At 29.6% G+C, this 24,018-nt stretch overlaps 1 protein-coding gene across 3 annotated transcripts in view; it reads left to right on the top strand.

Moving 5' to 3' along the window:
* The window catches only part of LOC122499581 (ras-related and estrogen-regulated growth inhibitor-like), a 176,396-nt gene that overhangs the window by 70,802 nt on the left and 81,576 nt on the right, over positions 1-24,018 (top strand). For all 3 annotated transcript variants that reach the window (XR_006301347.1, XM_043608025.1, XM_043608026.1), the window contains exon 4: positions 1,716-1,792. Coding sequence is in view for 2 of the 3 variants with exons in the window: in XM_043608025.1 (XP_043463960.1) it covers positions 1,716-1,792 (77 nt within the window). In the remaining variant the exon portion in view is untranslated. The remainder of the gene's footprint in view (positions 1-1,715; positions 1,793-24,018) is intronic.

The raw sequence follows: 24,018 nt of genomic DNA, 5'->3' as shown, positions 1-24,018 counted from the left end.
GTGCAGGGTTTATTCTGAGGCCGGATTCAGATTCAGCACGTCAAAAACTTTTGAAAAAGTAATATCTGATTCTTGGAAAGTAAATCTTGTCAGTCTGAGTAATTAAGTGAATAGTAACAATTGATAACTATTGAGAGGTTCGTTAATGAATCGAAAACCACATCAGGATTGGAGTGAACAAAAATATTATTTATTATTTGCTGTTATTTCGTGTTTTTTTAAACTGTTTTTTAAATGTTTAACAAAACACAGTATATCTCTATAGCAACGTCACTCTTGTAAATAAAAAAATAATAGTATTAACTTTAAAGTAAAATTATGCTAGAATTGCAATTTTTATAATTAAATTTTGTATTTCTATATAATAAAGGTGTGGCGATTATAATTTAATAATTGGTGGGTGTATTTTGGATGCGAGAGACGCGTTGACAGTTTGAAAGCTCACGAGATAACGCCGACAAATTCATTCAAATTGGTGAATGAATTTTATGACGGATTCAATCGATAGAGAAAATTAATCCATTGGGTCTAATTGACAATCATCCTTAAGAACATTGAGGGAAAATAATCTTGGCTGACTGTTCTCCGACCAACGTCATCGTCTTCTTCACCTCTAAGCGATAAGTTTTATTTTATTTATTGTGTCTGCTTTGTCTTCTTCATGTTTTATTTTCTTATACTCGATCCTTTAAATGATTGTTTTTCTCTAATTTTATCTTAAATTTCTAACGACTTTTAAGTTTTAGTATTTATATTTGTATGTGTGTGTATGTGTATTAAAGACGTGTCTCACGACAATAATATAACACGAATTGTGATTAAATTTAATAATTTATTAAATATTAATTTATGAAAATTATAATCTTATAATATTATTCTGGAAATAAAATAATTTTTGTTATTAACTAAAATAAAACATTTTCACCAAAAGAAAACAAAATGGCGGACTTTTTAATTTTTTCACATTTTTTTCACTTTTAATTGTTTATAACTTTTTTAAATAACAATGAATTTTTTTGGTTGTAGTTCACACCATAGAGAGACATTTTAAGAGTAAAATGCCGTTTGGTTTTTGTTAATAAATGCAATAGTTTCTAAATGAGAATGTCACCCAGTTGAAAAAACGTGGTATCGAGAAAAAGGCGATTAAAGTTTTTGTTCGTGAAAAATGAATTTTACTTACATATCCAATCCGGCTGCGTACACAACTCCTTCCTGGTTTTCATAGGCGTCCTGCCAGAGAAGGAAATATTTTTTAAAAATAAATAAGTAAACAAGCACCCGGGGTGCTCTAGCGGCCGGATTTACCGCTTGGCGCTCTTCCCTCTTGTATACCTACTTTTCGGTCGTGCGGACCTTCGGGACTACTTAATTCTATATTATTTCTACGAGTATTTTCTAGAAATTTACGGGGGAAAAAATTCGACTTTTTGAAAATTGTTTGGAGGAACCTAACCTTAAGTAGAACGTCAAAAAAATGGTTTTGTTTTATTATTAGCCAGCAAAGAATACAAATATTCTACGTTTGAATAGAATTTGCTCCAGAGCTTAGAGATCTAAGCCCCCGGCGTATGGTGGGGAAAGACTTCTTCTCCTCACGGGACGAAGACGATGACTGCCCTCTAGATCACTCTCTGGTATCTCTCAGATAGTGATCCAGAATAGGTCTATCATATATCAAGGTGTCAGTTTAATCTCGTTCTCCTCTGTTGCAGATTTCCTCTACCGTCATAGTGTTCCTATCGATAATGTTACTACCGAGGTCGAGATACTGGACACTTCCAGGTGCGAGGTGAGTTTCCTTTACCACTTTAATAATGATGTGTTACAATGAAACGGGAATAAAAATTTCCATACATCCATATCATGAAAATCATGGGTGCAGTCAAAAGGTTAAATCAACACACAATTAGACTGCACATATATTCTAACTTACAATATGAGATAGATATTTATCAAACATTGTCAGAAAAGCAGGAAGTGATTTTCATTCGCGAAATATTTTTTTTCTTAATTAACGATGAAACATAACATGTTCATAAAAAATTATTATTATCGTGTGAAAGCAGTTACTGTTTTACAGTTTCTTTTATTTCGGAAGCATTCGTTCACTTTACGATGTTTTTGCTACTTCAGTTTTTCATAAATCTTTACTGAAAGTCTTGTTTATGTGAATAACTTATTTAAAAAATTTAATGTATTTTCTGCATTTTTGATTAATTGGCTTTATAGATAAACAGCAAACTGCTGGAATGTGAAATTTAGATTCTTGAAGTCATGTCAAAATGTCACATACTAAATTTAAAAAGGCTGATTTTAAAAGTATACTTCTTTTATTTATATATAATGTTGTTTAAAGTTAAATAAGATTTTTCTTGCTAAAAGTTGTACAAGTCTGTCTGTTTCTAAATATAAATCTCGTTTGAAGGGACCCAAGGGCCACGTCTGTCATATGCCGGTTATATGTATGTAAGTCTGGAATAATGCGCTTGCAAACGGTTGCGGTTATTCCTTGTCTGCAATTCTCGTTAGCCAGTCACAATGCGTCCAAGTTACATACTTACTTTGACTCCTTCGCCATTCTGTCTGCAGTCTGGAGAACCAGCACCTGAAAAATATGTCTGATGGCTTGGCAGAGACAAGGACGAGAACCTCATATATGCTCCATCTTTCTGGCAAACTCTGTCGCCGTATCTTCATGAACTACTTAGTATATGATCCCATTTTCGAGATATACACTTCTTAAAAAATATAACTTCAACCTACGTAAATAAAATTTTATCCCCTATTTTATTTTTACTCGCAAAGAAAAGAAATTGCAAACTTGTAAAAAAATGTTTGCATTAACTTCTGAAAGACATGGTCATCCAAAAGATTAACTTTTTCGAAAAGAAGTCTTGTATTAAAAATTAAAAACATAAATAATATATATGTAAGGAAATTAAAAAAGCTTTCTTATAAAATTAGAGGTAATAAAAATTGAAATGTTACATTTGATAGGCTCGTATTATTACTAAATTATGCCAAAGCAAATTGATGTCAGGAGGTTGAACACTTTTGCTTTTGCTACATCTTCTTAGTGTGGTCAGTCGAAGGGAATTTCTCCAGGATTTTTGTAATTTCCGTAAAGAATCTTTCTACGCATACGCATATTAGAGTTCAATTGGGAATCATCTTTTGATGGTCATTTAAAATGCACATATGAACGACTCTCAAGAGACACTTTGCAACCGCATTAAATTGCTGTTCTACTGGACTTTAAGAATTGAGGACATCCTGCGGCTTAGGCAAGGAATGAGAATTGTCGCTTCGGTGACTCTTGAGCGAGATAGTACCGGTTGTCCGATATATGTATAGCGAAGCATTTTAACGCCGATTAATAGAAATCATGAACCAGATCTATTATGCCTAGTTAGAAAAAAACCATTTCTCAGATTATATTCCAAGGTACACCGATGCTCTTCTTCTTTTGTGAATTAGCTCTAAAATCTCTCTAACTATAAATTAACAGTAAGAATAAATTAAATCAAACAATATAATAATAAATTTAACAATTATTTATCAAGACTGCATTTGTAAATTAAATGCCAATGTAAATTTTGGATTGAATTCAAAAAGTAGATTCAACTTTTGATTCTTAAATACATTTTTCATCAGACGATCAAAGACTCGTAAATTTAAGTACAAGAGAACGAGTCTCCTGATCTGACTGACTTCAACTTCTTATTTTATGTTTAGTTTAATAATGTCGTAAAATTATTTTTAAAGCTTACTGTATATGAAAGTAACCGGTGTAGACATTTTTATGTGGTGACATTATGAAAGTCTCAATTAATTAGGACGAATTGGGTTCAAATCATTTTATAATTAAGCGAGAATGTCTGCAATGCTTTCTAGTATTCTCTCTCTCTCTTTCTTCCTTATATATATATATATATATATATATATATATAGCCAACTGCAATAATGTAACTTTATCATTAGTAGAGAGAGTAATTTAAGACACGTATAAAATGTTCGTGAGCAAGAGTAATAATAACATTTTTTTTTCTTAGCTTTTTTCTTCCTCTTTGAAAAGCGAAGGTACTTGAAATCAACACCTTTTTGTTGCTTCGCCTAAGGTTGTAAACACAACTATTTTTATTTATTCGATACCAATCCTTGTTGCTGAGGTGTAATGCTTTTTTCTCAGTCTCGGCGCCGCACAGCGATCTGCTTTACTGTCAGGATGAGGAATCACGTTGTTATGCCGCTCACGAATCACCTGATGAACCGTGCACATCGCTTGGTCATCGTCCTTTCTCGTGTTCATCTGATTTTTTCACTGGTTTCTTTGATAAAAGAGAGAAAAACAGGGACAAATGAAACTTTTATCTAAGGGAAACATTTTTTGATTGGTATATAGCTTAGATTGTAATATGGATTTTTTATCAGCCATAAAATATTTTAATTTGAATTAATGAGAAATATATAATTAAATGTGAAATTAACAAAGGTTATTTAAAAGCTGTCTTTTAAGAGGGGGGGGAGGGTAAGGTTAATTCGGTGATAAAAATATTTAGAGAAACTTTTAGAGGTTATACAATTGAAATTGCATCTCACCTTCAATTATACATGTTCTTGAAGTTTTAAATTAGTATTTGACAGACTGTCGCATCGGATTTTCAGGCCTCTTTTTAAAATAAGCTGCGATTGATTAAGTTAGCTGTAAACTCTGGCATATCTCGAGACTTCAATTTACAATCGTGGCCTTCAAGTGCCGGACATAATTTCGTGGAAGAACCACATAATGACACGCAGAGTGTTACAGTTACACGTTTTTAGTGTTCCTTAAATATAATGATCCTTAAGTTAGTTTATGAATTATACTTCGGGTTTCACTAAAGCAACGCCTTCAATACCTTTAGACCAGTTAAAGAAGAACTTTATGGCATTTTCGGTATATCTTTGGCAAATCATCTTGAGTTGTATGAGGTAAGACCTGCGAAGAAAACACACTGATGGTAACCACAGATTATTATAGTTACTATATCTTTGGAAGATGTCAAATCCACCGAATAATGACTGGATAATAATTGTTTTTAATTTTTTTCCACTTATTAAATTTTTATTATTTTTGATGTATCAGAGATATATATTTATACTGGGTTTTTATTACATTTTACTAAACATATACCTTTTTGAATTCTGCTAGTTTTAATGAGAACAAACATGAATACTTTATAACGCTAATTTTAATGAGTTTGCTATTATATGAATAGTTAATTTTTACCTATGGCAAATAATATAATTAATAATATTAATAATGATTCTATCACTCGGTTTTCAAATTAATTAAGTATTGAAGTCAACGATCACTTCGAGTCAAACCAATGGAAAAATTAAAACAATTCCTATGTGTCATAAAACAATTCCTTTAACGTTTTCAACAGCAAAGCTGTCCTCTTCAGAAACTATAATTTTATTAAATAAATTTAGACAATAAGACAATAAAGGAAAATTTATATAGTAATATTTATAAAACACGTGAAAACATTAAATTAATAATATTATAAATATTACTTAAAAAAGGCAGAAACTTTAATGACGCCCCCCGACGATAAAATGTTTATTCAAATCTCCGTGCAATAAAATGTTAACTCTGAAATTCGTGGCGTATAATTGTTTTTAAAAATTTCATGCAATATAATGTTAACTTAAGTTTGATTCAATAAAATGTCAATTCATCCACCTGTGCAATATAATGTTATTTAAAATACTGAAAGTTTTATTTCTGGTTTTTATACTATACAACTATATCAACTTAGGTAAATGAAAGAATAAAATTTATTTTAAATCTAAATTTGGAATCTATTTTTAGTAAAATTATATATTCAAAAATATAAAAAAAACTAGAGGTTTACCTTAACAGTCCCTTTAGAGGAACTATACGAATATAATTGTGCTGTGAACAGTTGCAACTTAAATCTGTTTAAGTAATTTAATAATTAAATTATTAATCTAATTTAACCACATATAGTGTAGGGGAGCGTGGGTTAATGGGAGCTTGCGGGTAATGGAAGCTTTTAAATTTCACGTACTTAGAAACCTTAAAATTTGCTGCAATGTCTATAAAATCATCAACAACCTTTCTTTACATCATTCCAGAACGAACGATCACATTCTTGACAGATTTTTAGTAAAGACAAGGGAAAATGTATTTTTGAGTTTTCGTTGTAAAATGCAAAACATTTCTAAACATCATCATAAGTAGTTAAAATTGTATTATTTAGTTATGGTTTTTCATTATATTATAGGTGAATATGTATTAGCCTGGCTATTTTTGTAAAATTATTTAATATCGATGAGTGCCGGGCTGAAAAAGTTTCCCTTTTCATCTAAAAAAACAAATACAAAAACAATAAAGTGAATGTGTGAATAATTAATGGACCCAAAAACTGATTGAATGTGACAAAAGAGATTTTATTGAATTTTTTGCAGTAATTTTTAATGTTTCTTTAAAGAAAATGGTTCTTTTCTGTATAGCTGTACCAAAAATATAATATATATGTATATGTATAAGAGACTTCTTTCCCTAAAATTTTTTTTTTAAAAATTCAAAAATTGTTGAAGATACGCCATTTTGAATTTTAATATTAATTTTATAAAATTTTGAAAATCTCGAAATATTGTTTGTGGATTGTTATAAAATTTACACACTTTTTAGGTAAAAATTTTTTATTTGAAATAAAAATAAAGTTAATAAAAAAAATTAATTTTTAAATAAAAATTTTTAGGTATATCTCCGGCTCAAGAAGGCTAGAGACAGGAGGTGAAACTTCGGTAGTGGGGATGAGTCAAGAGCCTTTCTTTAACCAGGCGTTTTTCGTTTCGAAAAGTCGCCAGCGCGGTGCTTCTGCACATCACTCACACATTCAAATTCTTGTATACCGTATGTTTTACATGTGTATGATATGATTTTAATTTGAGGTTAACTTTAAAGTGCAATCGAGACACAATGTGTGTCATAACGGATATATAGAAATAATGTGAGTGATTATTACATGAGGTGTTATTCAAATAGTTAAAAATTCCGAAAACGTGCTGTGTGAAAAGTTGTAACAGGAAGAAAGATAAACACAACACTATATGACTATTACTTTTTGTTAACTTTTAATACACTTCATGCTACAGTTTACACATTTTTTTGTTTTTAAAACTTTTTTTTTAATAACTTAAACATGTTTAAAATATAAACACTTATATTTCATATTGTATTTGTATAGAATATATTTTCCCGTGTTTACGTGTTTGGATGCGCAGAAGTCCATGTGGTCTATTGCGGCGAAAACTTTTTTAAAAGTAAACGCCTGACCATAAACCAGCTGAGCGACTCAGCATTGACATACCCCCACTACCGAAGTTTTACCTCCTGTCTCTAGTCTTCTTGCTCCTGCTGCTACTCTTGAAAAAATTGATTTTCAATAGATTTTCTTCAAATTTTGAGAAAATGTTTCTTTGTAAATATTTAAATGTGGTAAATATTTCAAAACTCTTTGCCATGTCAAAAAAGAAGATATATATTGTGGTTGATATTTTTTATTTTTAACATAATCGCATGTAAAAGTTAAAGTTTGAACTTGAATATCTTTATGCAATCTGCTAAAAAAACTTAGCATCGCAAAGGGTTTTCAAATTTTTACCACATTTAAAGGGCACCCGAAGAGATATTTTCTTAAAATTTAAAGAAATTCTATGGAAAAACAATTTTTTCAAGAGTAGCTGCCGGAGGATTCGAATTTTTTTTAGCATCGATAAAGATTTTCTATGGTAAAAAGCACAGAAAATTACTGTAGAGCCTTAAAAATTTCCAAAATTGATGAAGAAATTGGCGTTTATCATCAATTTTTCAAAAATTTAGGAATTGTTTGTACCACAGGCCGACAGTATTTACTAAACAAGAATCAAACAATACTTTTCCGAAGGTTTTTAACGTGATAATTCCGAATCCTGAGCTTCATAATAGACCCTGCACGTCGGGTTTTCGAGGTATTTTAACTTAAAAGTGCAAAAGACCAGTTTTTTAACATCAAAATATAATTGTTTTGACAAAAGTTCAATATTGCATCTGAAGACGCTACTTTTCTTCTTTAAAATACATTTTTAAAATTTAAAATATTTTTATTTTCCTCTGGAAATCGTTCATTCTGTTTATTGAGTTTGGCAAATTCTTTGAAAACTGAGTAAAAACAGACAAAAGTTCGATAATGAAGAAGAATATTACTACAAACCAGGATATAAATTTTAAATTCTTTTGCGTATTTTCGGTACAACTGAATGCGAATACAATGTCAGATTTACCAAATCGTCTGGCCATATACGATATACTTGTTGCTGCAGCTAGTCTTTTTTTACAAAAACTTCAATATCTCCGCCACCAGATGAGTCTTCATCAATTTTGTTTTATTAAATTAAAGGTGAATTTATAAGGATTCCAAATATGTTCTTAACATTTTTCTGAAAGAGATGTAAATAATTAAAAAATTGTTTAAAAAATTTCTTTAAAATTTTTTTTATTTAAAAACTAATTTTCTTATTAACATTATTTTTATTTTAAAGTACACATTTTTACCTGAAAAATGTGTAAACTTCATAAAAATCCATAAACATTAGTCCGAGATATTTAAAACTTTATGAAATTAATATTAAAATTCAAAATGTCAATAAAATCTCTTTTTCTATAATATTATTAAGTTTTTGGGTCTATTAATTATTTATAGATTAACTTAAGTATTTTTGTATTTGTTTCTTTAGGTAAAAAGGAAACTTTTTTTGCGCGGCGCTCAATGATATCACCAGATTAAAAAATATCTTAACAAATCGCGGCCAGGCTAATATGCATACATATATGAAAATCGAGATAATAATAAAATTTGTTTATGTTTTTATTTTTTTATTCAAATTTTGTCCTGTAAGAATTCTGTGGGGTAATGGGAGAATTAGTGTCAGTCCAAAAAAATTTTTAATTAAAAAATAATTTTTGGTGGAAAAAATGTAAAATTTAAATTTTTTTCAAAAATTTTTTATTCAATTATAATTTAGGAAAAAATTTATTCTAAGTCTCAAGTTTTGGCTTTATTGTAAGTATTAACACTTTTTCATTTCATTTCATTTATTATAAACGGGTCTTGCCCTTTCATACATAAGTATTCATAAAACTAAAAGTTACATAATCTTGTAACATACAAGTAACTTATCTAATTTATTAATATAAATTAGTATATTAATACAATATAATATAATAATTAATATAATATTACTAAGCCGACCCTACTACAATGGTTTTAGTATATTTTTACGTAATAATGTGGTGAATCTAGTAAAATTGTTATCAAAAAAGTCGATGCAATTAGGAAGTTCATTAGCCTCTCTACTAAGTCTATTAAATATCGAATGATATCCGTAATTAGTTTTGTGAAAAGATTCAAAAAATAACGTAAAATTTCTGGTTCCTCGAATAGGAACTGACAATTTAATCAATGACAATAATAATGTGCAATCAATTTTACCATTTAAAATCTTGTATAAAAAGGTCATGTCATTAAATAGAAATCTTGATGTTACCAAAGGTATCTGCAAAAGAACACGTAAGCTACTATAATCATGGCTGTATCTGTCAAAAGGTATACGAAGTTGACGTGCTATAAATCGAAAAAATCTACTCTGAACACGTTCTATTCTTACTCTGTAGATTGTATAAAATGGTGCCCAAATTATAGAAGCATACTCCAATATTGGTCTCACAACAGAGAAATAGAGAACTTTAAGCACATTTTCAGTATGAAAAATTGATGCATTTCTCATAACAAACCCCAAACATTTTAAAGCCCTAGAAATGATTGCAGATATGTGCTCATCAAAACTGAGATTATTACACAAAAGTACTCCCAAATCACTTAATTTAGTCACTCTTACAAGTTCTTCCCGACCAATATTGTAGCAATACATGAATGTATTCTTCCTGGAAAAAGATATTACTGAACTCTTATTCATATTTGAGGCATTCCATCTCAAGTGATCCGGGTGGAGAAAAATTTTTCTCCAATCGTAGCAAAACTTGGGGCTTTTGTAGTACTAATAGATAGTAATTTTTCGTGAAAATATTTTTTTACCTAGTCCAATATTTTCCGAGGGGGAGGGGGTTAAATTTTTGGGTTTTTCAATACAATGCTTATTTCGATAACTTTTTACTCTTAAACTATTAAACATAAAAATTTGGCAAGGTACATTTTGGAAAGGTTTTTTCATGCTCTTTCGATTGAAAATAAGCATTTAAAAAAAAAAAATTTTTTTGACCCAAAAAAATCAAAATTAAAAATAAATTTTAATTTTTTGGAAAAAAGGTCCCATTTTTTTTTTTTTTTTTTTTTTTTAAACGAAAGCTGAGGTTTTTTCCTAAAAGGACATATAAATGAAAAAGTGGGACAAGAATGTTTAAACATTGAAAAAATGAATTTTCTCGTAAACAGAGCTAAAAACCGGGTTTAGAGAGTAGAAACCTCTGTTTTTCAATGTTTAAACATTCTTGTCCCACTTTTTCATTTATATGTCCTTTTAGGAAAAAACCTTAGCTTTCGTTTAAAAAAAAAAAAAAAAAAAAAAATGGGACCTTTTTTCCAAAAAATTAAAATTTATTTTTAATTTTGATTTTTTTGGGTCAAAATTTTTTTTTTTTTTTAAATGCTTATTTTCAATCGAAAGAGCATGAAAAAACCTTTCCAAAATGTACCTTGCCAAATTTTTATGTTTAATAGTTTAAGAGTAAAAAATTATCGAAATAAGCATTACACCGTAAGACACCTGGATCACTTGACATGGAATGCCTCATTTACAAGCATATGATTTTTATTACACCAATCCTCTAAACGATCCAAATCTGATTGCAAATCAAATGAATCAGAGTCAGGATTAATAGAATCAATCAATTTATATGCTTTAAGGTCATCAGCATACAATAAGAAAAAAGTTTTTTTAAATACTTGCTTAATATCATTCATGTAAATGACAAACAAAAGTGGTCCCAAGTTCGACCCCTGTGGTACACCAGAAATAGATAAGAACGGATCAGAATAGTCATATTTAATCTTAACGGATTGAAATCTTTCAGATAGATAATTCTCAAAAAATGAAACCAAATTGTCAGACACACCCATGACCCGCAGCTTATTTAACAACAATCGGTGATCTACCTTGTCGAAGGCCTTAGAAAAGTCAGCAATACTGCATCAGTTTGATAACCTTTTTCCATATTCAAAATTATGAAATTAGTAAACAAAGCAAGATTTGTTAGGGTAGAACGTCCCTGTACAAATCCATGCTGTTCATCAATAATTATGCTAGAAACCGCAGCATATACCGAATCAAATACAAGGCCCTCGAAAATTTTTGCAATAGCACTCAACAGTGTTATAGGTCTATAATTTTCAATGTTACTCCTATCACCACTCTTATAAACTGGAATTATTATACCCTTTTTCCACTCATAGGGAAATATTTCACATTTTAATGACTTGTTAAATAAAATAAACAAGGGCTCAACAGAAGAGAATCCACATGCATGAATAACAGACGATGGAATTTCATCTGGACCTGCTCCTTTATGCACATCCAAATTTCTAATTTTAACAAAAATGTCATTTCTAGAGATAATTATTGATTCCAAATTCACCACATCATTTAAGGTAAATTTCGATTCAGATGATAGTTTTGGAAGCGTATATATGGATTTAAAATGTTTCGCAAAAAGGTTAGCAATATTAATAGAGGAATCACAAGTTTCATCTTTCAAATACATAGTGTCAGGTACAGAATTATTTTTACGAGTCGAGTTAACAAACTTCCAAAAGTAATCAGGATTTTCAACAATTGAATTTTCTGTTTTTGAAATAAAATTTTTATAACAAATAGTAGATAAATTTTTGCATTCTGACCTCAATTTAGAAAACTTCATATAATTATCATGATTCCGAAACTTTTTATATTTATTATGCGCAATTTTCTTAGCTATAATCAATTGTTTTAATTCATATGTGAACCACGGTGGAAAATGTGATGTGACAATAGACTTTTTTGGTACATAACTATCAAATGCATTGTACACACAATTATAAAAAATATTAATTGATTCATCGACATTCTCAACGTCTAGTACAACTTTCCAATCAACAGAATTTAAATAAGATACAATTCCAGCAATATTAGCATTATGAAAATCATACTTAACTTTGTGCAACATGTTGTTACTAGTGTTATTATTAATTTCTCCATTAACATCAATAATAAGAGGTGGATGATAATTGTCTGACGGTAAAAGTAAGTCTATTGCTAATGTTACATTAAATTCATTAGGATTGCTAAAAATCAGATCCAAAAGAGATCCATGTAAATTATAATTATTATTGATCTGTGACAAACCCATAAAATCAATTGTATCCGATAAGGAAGACGCGATCAAGAATTGCTGATTAGGTAAATTATGAATAAACGCACTAGACAAATTATTATTAAAGTCAAAATTCCAAGAAATAAACGGTAAGTTAAAATCTCCTAGAATGCATATTAAAGAAGTAGGAAACCTATTATATATATATCTTCCAGAATGTTGCATACAGCAGTATAAGAAGCAAGCATTGAATTAGGTGGTATATAAAAACATCCTAGAATAAGAAAAGCCTTATCAAATTTTAATTTCACAAAAATATGTTCAACCGCATCAGATATAGTTTGAATACAAGAACTCTTTAAATTACACTTCACAGCTAGAAGAAGTGTTTTTGTTTTCTATTAGAAAACAAAAAATATTCCTAAAAAATATAAATTTTTTATATTTTAAGTGAAAGCTCCCAATACCCCACAAATTGGGTGATGGCAGAAAATGTAGATATTTTTTTTTTGAAAATTTACTTTATTTTTTTAAGTTTCTAATTAAACATAATTAAATATAAATAACGAAATGAGTAGAAAGTGACAAAAACAATGTATTATTATAAAGATAAGTTGTTTTTTTTAATAATTTTCCTTAAGGGGCTCCTATTCCCCCACGCTCCCCTACACTGAGAAAAAAGAATAATCAAATTTACTATGAGGAGTGTCAAACTTTAAATTTGACACTTTTTTGTTTAGATCATAACCTGAGTTTAGATCTTTATCCTTCCTTCAAGATTCATTTTTAACATTGATATTTATAATTATCGTTGTAATTCCAACACTTTCCCTCAACGATAATTTTATTCTGCATTAAATAAATTCATAATATAAAACTGAATTGAACACTTCACACATTTGAAAAACTATAAGAGCATTAACTGAAATTTAATTGTATGCAAATACACTGAAGAATTAAACGCTAAACTTATTGTCCTTTAAATCATTGTCTTCAGTACCCTTTTTTTGTTCTGTATCGCTATTCTATTGATTTCACTTTTTAACATTTGATAAATGCATATAAATTTCCGGTGGTGTACCTTTATTTTCCCTACTCGACCTTCTTAACCCATTGTCATTTTCGTGATAACTTTCATCATCAGTGAATGACTCAAATGATTCTGATGAATAATTTGATTCCGATGCACTTTCTACACATGTTTCTTTCCCTGAATTTTGATCTTTTTCTTCTATTTGCTTTTTATCTGAATTTTTATTGCCTACATTGTTCTACAAATCCTTGCCCTTTTCGTCTATATTTACCTGGATGCCATCGACATACACCATATTTCCGGATTTGCACTGACCGTTGTTTCCTGCTTTGGCTGAGATTGACGGGCCTCGATGTCGCTCTCCTTAATTGCACTGTATGTTTATTTTGGATGTCTTCTTTAACTTTTATTACTTCTTTTTCACTCGAATCTTTAGTCTGCAACTCAAAGAGTTTATTTTTTGTCAAGACCGCTGTTGCTTTCACCTTTCCATCTGTAAGGCTAATAACACTGCAAATTTTATCTTTGAATTGTACACTAAAACCTTTTTCTATTAACTTAGTTACCGACAATAAACTTGAACTCAGTTTTGGTACGTACAAAACATCTGTCACTTTTATTGCGATTTCTTTGCCGTTGTTTACAAGTCTAAGTGTCCCGGAACCGATTCCTTCGACGTCTGTAAATTCGGCTTTATCCGCGAACTGCACTTTCCCTTTCTTTTCACAACAGAGTTTTTCAAAAAATTCCTTGTCTCAGGTAATTCATTTACCTGGTTTCCCTTTCCACAAAATTTTCCTTCAAGATTCATTTCTAACATTGATATTTATAATTATCGTTGTAATTCCAACAAATAACATTATATTGCACAGGTGGATGAATTGACATTTTATCGTATGCACCTTAAGTTAACATTATATTGCATGAAATTTTTAAAAACAATTATACAGCACGAATTTCTGAGTTAACATTTTATTGCACGGAGATTTAAATAAAAATTTTATCGTCGGGGACGTCGTTATGTTCTAGTAGATAGACATAACTTTTAGAAAATTTATTTACTAGCTAAATCAACATTAATAAATTGTTTTGGAAAACAATAATTTAAATTTTCATACGTTTAAAAATCATAAATTAGTTTTGAAAATTAAAATAATAAAGGAGCAAGTAATTAACTGTAGGGCTTAAGTAAAAAAAACTTTTGTTTAAATTTGTCGAAATAAAAGAATATGGATTTTTTAAGAATGAAAAGAGATATCTAAATCTAAAAATTTAGTTTCTGTCCCTAAATTAAAATAAATAATAAAACTTTTCACTGCTCATTTCCAGGTTATAAGCATGATGGTTAGCATGCTGCTATTCATATCCGAGATTAGATTTTTTTAATTCTTTGGCAAAATTTAATTGAAGGTTCACAGTCTGAAAGATCATTATGAAGATGTCTAAACATTTCAATTGAATCCGCCACACCAACAAACTAGAAAAAATTATGAATTTTTATTTAAAACATTTAATAAAAGTGTTTTAACAAATAGTTAAAATTTATTACTTGAAATGATAATGTCACATTCATTTTTTGGAAATATTTTGGTTTTACATGATCCTCTCGCAGTTTGAAATTTACTTTCATATTATAACCTTTAGGATTTTCACATGTAAGTATTGCAAACCAGTGTTTCAATGAAACAAGATCGTCCAGAGTCTTAAAATCATTTAAAAATAAATTGAATATTTTAGCTTGTAAGACACCATCAACTTTACTTAAATTAAATATAAATTTTCTTACCCAAATTTTAATGTACGTAGTAAATTAAAAGAATTTTTCTAAGATTCTTGATGAGATGAGGGAAAACTAAAAAGAATCAAAGGCGTCGTTTCTCATCGATAATATGTGTAACGCTTACACATTCTTCAGATACATCAAACTTTCCCCACATATTTCGATTCTACATGGCTTTGTCAAAAACAATAGCATCAATTGTTAAACCTGCTCTCGCTGATAAAATTATGCTCTCCATTATTAATATTGATGTAAAACTGTGCCTTTGGCACTTCCTTTGCAGAGAAAACATCCCAAAGTTTGAACCCATTTCCCTCTAAAAGGTTGGAACATAAACACTAACACATAATCCCCTTTTTTATTAGACTGATGTTTTGGAGACTGTGAATCCGTCGATTCTTAATTTATTTCTATTAAAAGTTATAAAGTTGATGTTAATCTCATCTCATCCAGAAGTAAAACACCTATTAAAATAATAAAATGTAATGAAATAGTACGTATAATATAATTAATATTTTTATCAAACAATTAAGGAATTTCTGAAAAAAACCTCAGTAACCTGAGTTACCACACTGCAAGCTTTTTATGGGTAGGATATTTGAAGCTTGCAGCAATCTTTCGGCAAGGTTATGTGCTATCTGAAAGTGTATCTTCTTCCCCACGTGGGCTAAAGAATTACTTTTTTGTTTGAAAGGAAAGAGAAGAAAAAACGAACACTTTCAGTTTTAAAGAAGAGTGCTCTGGGCAAAAAGTTATTTAGTTTCGTGCGTTGTTTCTGTGCCGTTACTTCGTTTTGTTTTTTCTTCAAAGGAACCAGTTGTAAGCTGAGCTGATGCATGCTTGTAGTAATTTCACTCATAAAGGAACACTTGTATTGTTGCGCGCACCACTATAATATTTCGTGAATGATCCACCCACCGTTTTAAAAATCAGTTCAATTCTTTTTTAAATAGTTTTTTTTTAAATTACTTTGTTCTTCATTCACTTCCTTTCCAAATCTCTTAATTTTTAAATTTTCATTTTCTGTTCATTATAAATAAATTTTTTTATTAAAGCTCGTGTGGAAAATTCGATTGGCCGCCAAAGTGGCGCCCAATCTCCAAAGTGAGTAACCCAGTCAACGCCCAAACTAGGTTTGTAACGCTAAAACCAATTTATTAATTCTTAATGTTGGGAAATCCCAGTTGCAGCCAGATTTAGTCATTCAATTATTATTGGGTAGTGCTATTTATAGTTGTTAGTTAATAATTATAAATAGTTTAACAAAACAGTAAATAATATGAATAAATATATGTATATGGTATATAAGTATATGGGTGATTCTCCAAAAACCGGTCACTTTTAAGTTGATAAAATTTTTTTTTAATGTTTAAAAATTGAACTTTCTTTTATTAATTACTGTTCATTGGTATTTAAATAAACTATATTTAAAGTAGGTACGCTACAAAACTATTTAAAGTTTAAAAATAATATTAAAATTATTTAAATTTCACCAGGATCATTTTGAATTTTTTCACGTCGCTCTTTTTCGACATTTGCTTTTTTCTCTTTGTTTAATTATTCTTTTATGTTAGACAATCCATATCAACTATATTTATTTTAAATTACATTTATTAATAAACATTAGTTTTCGTGTAATTAGAACTTTTCGCGTAATTGAAATGAGATGTGAAAAGTAAACAGGAAAACTAACCTCATCAGAGGCGTATCATCGAGGGGCACTGAAATTCATATTTCTTCTATATAGGTATTATTAATTGAATTAAATGATTTATTTTTATCATTTTTAAAATTATATTTAAAAATATATGAAAAGATTAGATAAATTTCAACTTTATTACCTATTTTAAAAAAAGTTTTAGGCACGGGCACACTTTTTACTTGTTTCGCACCTACCACGTACAAATGTTTTGACACGACAAAGGACTCCACGACAATGGAAATTTGTACGAAATCTATTAATACATATTTTAAACAAAAATAAATAAAAAAATGGCTAGGTATACACTTTTGTCCTACCAAACTGTAAGTTTTCATCAGTTTTTTATTGATATTTATATTGAAATATTAAAGTTATGACAGCGCACGACAAAGGAATGAATAAAAATACGCGGTGTTTTTCTAGTGTTTTTTCTTAAAAATATGAAAATATAATTTATTTTCCAATTTCTCTTGGAGATTTGAAAAGTGACATGTTTTTTCTTTAATTTCCAATTGATTTTTATAAAAGAGTGCACGTCTTATAGTTTATTTATACACGTTTATCCTTTGTCGTGCCAACATGGAGATTTTTAAAGACACTTATATTTTAATAATTATCAATAACTCTATTGATGTATTAAAAAATTTCATCGATAAAAATTGAAGCTTTTGAGTTAATCTTTCATAATATTTATTGAATAATTAAAGATAGTTCTTTTTTTATAAGTAATAGTACTTTAAAGTTTGGTACTCAGAGGTAATGCCATATATTGAATTGCTGTTTTCCAGCTGTTAAATGTTGTTTTCCACTAAATTTGTGTTAAAAAATTATCGTTTTTTATAAAGGGTATAATAAGTGATGTTTAAATAATATGTTTGTCCAATGTTAATATTTAAATGTTAAGTTGTTTAGAAGATATAATTCAAAGACATGAAATTGCCCACTTTCAGGAGAATCACCCATATAGGTAAATGTGCAGTGGCGGATTAAGACGATTCGCCGCCCTAGGCAGTTATCAAATTGCCGCCCTTTGTCACCCACTTTAAATAATTTAGGGTTTAATTTATATAGGTATAATATACATATGTACATAAAATAAAATGCATATTAAATATTATCATTGAAAATTTCTTATTTAAATTGTATAAATATTACTTAATTATTTATCATTAAACTTACAATTTCACACAATATTCTGAATCAACAACAGCTGAGACGTCAGAACTTTTCAAAACAAAAGTAAATTAATATTTATTTACTTGGTTATTTATCAAGAAAATTCTTGCCCCTATTGTAAATTAGTAAAAAAACTATATTCATCTCATGACAACTTGACTTTCCTTACTTATACTACCGTTTACGAGTATCAGGACGATTACACGCGACTCTATAAAAAAGTGCCATCACTTTGTTAATCATATCTTGTAAATAAAAGGAGATACAAAAAAACTTAAATTAGAAAGATGATTAAATTTTGCGAAAAAATTTAGATAAATTTTTAAAAAAATTTAGATAAAAGTTTTTTAAAAACACAGAAATCTTTGTTAGAATTTCAGCTTTAAAGTAAGCCTTCGAAAATTAAAAAAGGTTTATCCGTCTTCGATATATCATTAAAAATGTGAAGCCGTGTTTCGACCGATTGGTGCATTGAAATTCAACAGTGACGACTCGATTCTGGCATCGCGCGGCTGCGAATGAGAAAGAAAGCAGGGACGAATTCATGCGGGGGAACGATAAACTTTTGAGTTTATTTATATTACTCGTGAAACATTATTATTTATTATTCCCTAGCATAAATCCGTCCCTGTTTTCTCTCCCATTCGCAGCCATGCGAAGCTAGAATCGAGTGGTCACAGTTAAATTCCAATGCACAAATCGTCGAAACTCGGCTTCACATTTTTAATGATATATCGAAGACGGATTAACCTTTTTTAATTTTCGAAGGCTTATTTTAAACCTGAAATTCTAACGAAGATTTCTGTGTTTTTAATAAAATGTTATCTAAATTTTTCTAGATTTTTGAAAAAGTTGAAGTCAAGAGACAAAAATGAGAAAATTTGATAATTTTGTTTATTTCTTTCTCACTCTACAGCTCAAAAAATAGTTAACGAAATGACTTTAAAGACGGCTTATTTTACGCAAAATTTAATCAGCTTTCTACCTGTATTTAAGTTTTTTTTGTATCTCCTTTTACTTATGAGATATGATTGAAAAAGTGATGGCATGTTTTTTTATAGAGTCGCTTGTAATCGTCCTGATACTCGTGGAAGATAGTGTAAAGCACTGTTATTTAATTTTAAATAAAATATAAATTTTAAAATTCCCTCTAGAAACAGTTTTTCTATCACATCGAAAAAGCGAAGTGTGAAGGCGATTTTGACTTTTTCGGTAAATTGTTTTTCTACTGATATACCCGTGTGGAAAAATTTTAGGGCGCTGACCAAGCGCTTAATAGACTGTCTAACGTCTTTCTAGACCCAGGGCAGACGGTCTTGTCGAGCGGCTGTTCAGAATTGAAACGAAACTTCCACGCTATCGTCTAGAATAGACCAGCGTTTCTGGTCTGATCAGCAGTGCTAGTAAATTCTAATCTACGTCTATTCAAAATTTCTCATTATATGTTATGACAACTATTCTTAGAATGATAAAACTTAATTATATTTGAAATAATTTTGATGACTTTTTTTTACATAAAAAGGATAAAAAAATATTTTAATTTTCTGTATTTTTCACTTCAACTTTCTTTAAGCGTAAGGCTTTGTGTCTCTCCCAATCTTTGGCATTGGAGATATAGTAGTCTTTTTGTAAAATAAAATTTACTGCAAATCAAAACAGCCGGATGAAACTAGCAGTCGTACTCAGCACCAATCTTTAGGCGTCAACCACTAATTAATGAAATTAATAAATAAAAACTTACTAAATTTGCTATTTAGTGGATATTGATTTTCAAATAACAATACTCGATGGTTTTTTAAATCATTAAGTATTACTAAATTTGAAGGAGAGGCATATTGGTAGATGACGCCTAAACATTTATGCTGAGTACGACTGATAGCTTCAGCCGACTAGTCAAAACACATAGAAACACATCAAAATCTATTTTTTTCAGTGCACATTTAAAATTAAATTATACAGAAAACAGCAACAACATAGCACATTATTATTCACATAAAACAGAAACCACAACGAATACTAAAATTCACAAAGAAAATGCACCATACGCTGACTGATCTAAGGACGCCAAACGACGCGACGTCATTAGGCGCCATGTTTTACTTAACAGCTGGGCATACATCGACGCATGCGCATATAACATCCTAGACCAAATCTAGACGGTCTTAATAACACCGTACTAGGCGGACATATTTGACTTAGATTTTTTCTAATAAGCCCATCTGTTAAGTCACTGATTCGGGACTTGATGGACCGTCTAGAATTAGACGGACTTGATGATTGCTAATCGGGAAATCATTGGACTCTAGACTGCCACAATATTTTTCCACACGGGTAGTCGTATAAATGCATCCTAATATAAATATTAGAATAAATATTAGAATATTAGAATTAAAAAATTCTATTTTACATCATCCGAGTAACAAAATATCTAGTGTAAACCTTTAAAATTTGCCGCCCCTAAAATTGGCCGCCCAAGGCAGCTGCCTATCTTGCCTATTTAGTTAATCCGCCACTGGGTATGTGCTAATTAATATCTGGATCATCAAAATTAATTTAATTCACAATTCATAATAAGTAACCACAGCCGATAATCAGCAGATGATGAACAATTATTTTTTGAGTGAACTTTATCTTCTGTTTACTAACAATTGTTTGTCAAAAAATGTTTACTGTTCCTAAACAATGGCTAGAACAAAATTTTCTCAAAAATCTTTAAAAACAGGCAAAATTTGCAGAAAATTTTTTAAATTCCATACTATTTCCAGGTTTTCTATACCTTTTTCTAAATTCCATACCTTTTCCAGGATTTCCAGGCTTTGTGGCAACCATGAAAAATCTTTTATGTTTATTGAAAGTTGACTTTTTAGTGAACATTTTTCAATAATAAATTTTTCGGAAGAAGTCGGCGGAATCAATTTATGGCATCTTAAATTTTATAATATCAGGGTGGCCACATGTCAGTAAAGTCAGGGAAATGTCAGGGAAAAAAATATTTTGTCACTAAAGTCAGGGAAATGTCAGGAAAAAAAATTTTTTGTCAGTAAAGTCAGGGAAATGTCAGAAAAAATTTTTTTGTCAGGGCAATTAAAGAAATTAAGACGGTCATGCAATACATTTTTTGCTCTAAACAGAAAAATTTTTGTCAGGGATATTCGTTGTTATGTCAGTAAAACGTCAGGGAAATTGATAAAGTCAATCTTGCGGCCACCCTGAATATATAAATACTGTGAATACTTACCTTGATTGGTTGTTTTTTTAATATCAAGATTAAAAATGGAGTAATATTTGTTATAATACCTAACAGTTAGTGTAATGAACTGCTAAATCGATATGCACATTAATTAAAGAAGATGATTTAAGCTGGAATAATCGAAGCTGTAAGTTTTATGTCAAAAACAGATGTACGCAAGACTAAAACGGTTCAAGCTATAATGCAGCAATAAATAAATTTTTTAATTGCTTAAAATGTTCTGGTTCAAGCACAATGGATATTAAATAAAAAAATGCATTTGAAGACTTTGATTTTCTGACTTTTGACCAGCTAGATTCGACTTTCAGACCACTGTGCGTCATGGAGTATCTTATTTCCTCACCTCGAGAAATTATTTTTATTTATCGTTGTTTGTGTTGTTGCGTGTTCGAGTTGACGTTTTATAAAATGAAAGCGAACTAATAATAATCGGGCTTCATGCTAAGTTTCATTTATTAAATTAATAAATAACATTCTGGTTACAACTTTAGGAAGCCCAGTTGGGCCCACATTGACGACTTCGGGAAGATTTCCATACGGGAGGAATTAAATTTAACAAATTTTGCTAGTTTCCTCATAAAATTCAAATTTTTATTCAACTTAAACATGTTCCGAATAAATAATTTTACAATTTGAACTTGTGAATTTGAAATTCAAAAATGAGGATTAGAATTTCAATGGAAATGAAATTTTTATACATACTTTGTTATGTGTAATATAAATCTACTCGACATGTAAGGAGAAAATGAGTATTTAACAGCTGGCTGACCCTCATCTAGTAATGTTTTTAGACTTTGAAAATACAAATAATATAATTGTCGTATTTCGTTAAATACATTAATACAGACGTGCTTAAAAAAGGAATGAAATTAATTTTTTTTCATTGTCGAGACATAAATGTAACATGCCTTTTTTGTCATTCGTTATTTCCTTTACATTCCATCATACAGTATATCTTGTCCATGAAACGTGCGTTGTATGGTCTATACAATTTACGTTCGGTAGCCCACTGCTTGGGAAGCGGTGGGTTGTTTTTAGCAGACTGGTTTTGCCCTCCTCCCTTTTTATTACAATTTCTTGCGCAGTTTATGTTCACTACGCTCAAAATGTTTGCACCTGTCGCAAAGACTTCTGGATACTGGTAATCAAGCTATATAACGAATTTGAATCTCAGAATTCCTAAACTATCTAAAATACATTAATTAAAATTTTACACATTTATTAACACTGTAAAAACTACTTCCTTTGTAGAAGTATTCACATAATATGTCAATACCAAAAAATTAAAACCTTCTGACATTTTTTGAATACTTTAAAATTTTTCAGAACACATCAAATATGAACACATCAATAGAACATTTGTCAAAAATGGATCCAAAATCTGGTTGTTGGGAATGTTTCTACATCATATCAAAAGTAAAAATCCGTTGAGATGAAAAGCCTAGTTGATAAATGAAAATCATGAATTTAAAAACAAAAAAGTCTGAATATTAAATTAAATAAATTAATCCAGAATTTTTGTTTCGAATTAAAAACGAAGTACGAAGATGTCATGGGAATTATTTATTGTCTGGTAAAATTTCAATTGAACTTTATTATATGTACACGATCTAAGTTATATAAGATCATATGCATAAGTTTTGCACACAAACAATGTACTTAAATGCTCTGCATTGAAAACAATAGCTGCGTCACAAGTATTACCGCGTTACCTCTCTAGCAGAAAAGGAGATAACATACCTATATGTATATAAGGCACCACCGTTACTGTACACATCTCAACATAAATTAGTTGAAGCAGGAAGCTACTCCTAAGACTTGTATGCTCTTTATACAAACTTGTCCATTGGAAAATTTGAACTAGAATTTATTGAAATATTTAACGATGGAATATAAATTTTGGATTCAAAAAAATGAAGAAATGAAATGATACTTAAGGCTTATAATACTGAAGGTAAAACACGAAAACCTGACAGAGTAATGTCCAGATAGGAATGGTTCCTGTCTAAAAGTTTTTCTTAAATAAGACAGAATTGACTCAGAACATCCGACTTTTGAGATATTCTAATCTAAAAGTGCAAAAATCTTGTTTTTCGATAGTAATTACTATTCTTCCCCCATTTTGAAGTTCGAAAATTTTATACCAGATTCCTAATCAGCGACCTCAAAAACCCCCGAGTAACAAGACTCATGGGAATGTTATGTCGGAAACGCAACATTCGTATAAATTTTTAAGAATATTAAATGATAATATTGTTTAATAACTTATTTTCGAATCTAGACTTGCGTCTACTAACTCAGGAACGATTCAAATTGATTTTTGTTTGAGGATATTATTTACGAGGAATTAAAGAATCATTTACACGATTAACGTATAAATGTTCTTTAGGCAGGTAAATAAAAATTATTGTTAAATACAAAAATAGGGGGAGGGGGGGTCTAAAATCTCCAAAAGTTGCGTGACATTATTTGTAAACGCTCCCAGAGATATTAACAAGAAATATACGAATTAATATTCTTCGGAGTAGAGAGCCTTTAGAAGGCTCTTAAAAGACCAAATTTAAAAAAAAATTTCTTAGGTCTTTTATTATAAATATGAAATAACTTTTTTGCCTATATTAGTACATATTTGGAGAATAAAAATAATGGTTTGTTT

Source organism: Leptopilina heterotoma, unplaced genomic scaffold (assembly GCF_015476425.1).
Source record: "Leptopilina heterotoma isolate Lh14 unplaced genomic scaffold, ASM1547642v1 Lhet_17, whole genome shotgun sequence".
Taxonomy (NCBI): domain Eukaryota; kingdom Metazoa; phylum Arthropoda; class Insecta; order Hymenoptera; family Figitidae; genus Leptopilina; species Leptopilina heterotoma.
The sequence above is the reverse complement of the archived record's forward strand: the minus strand, read 5'-3'. Positions and strand labels throughout refer to the sequence as shown.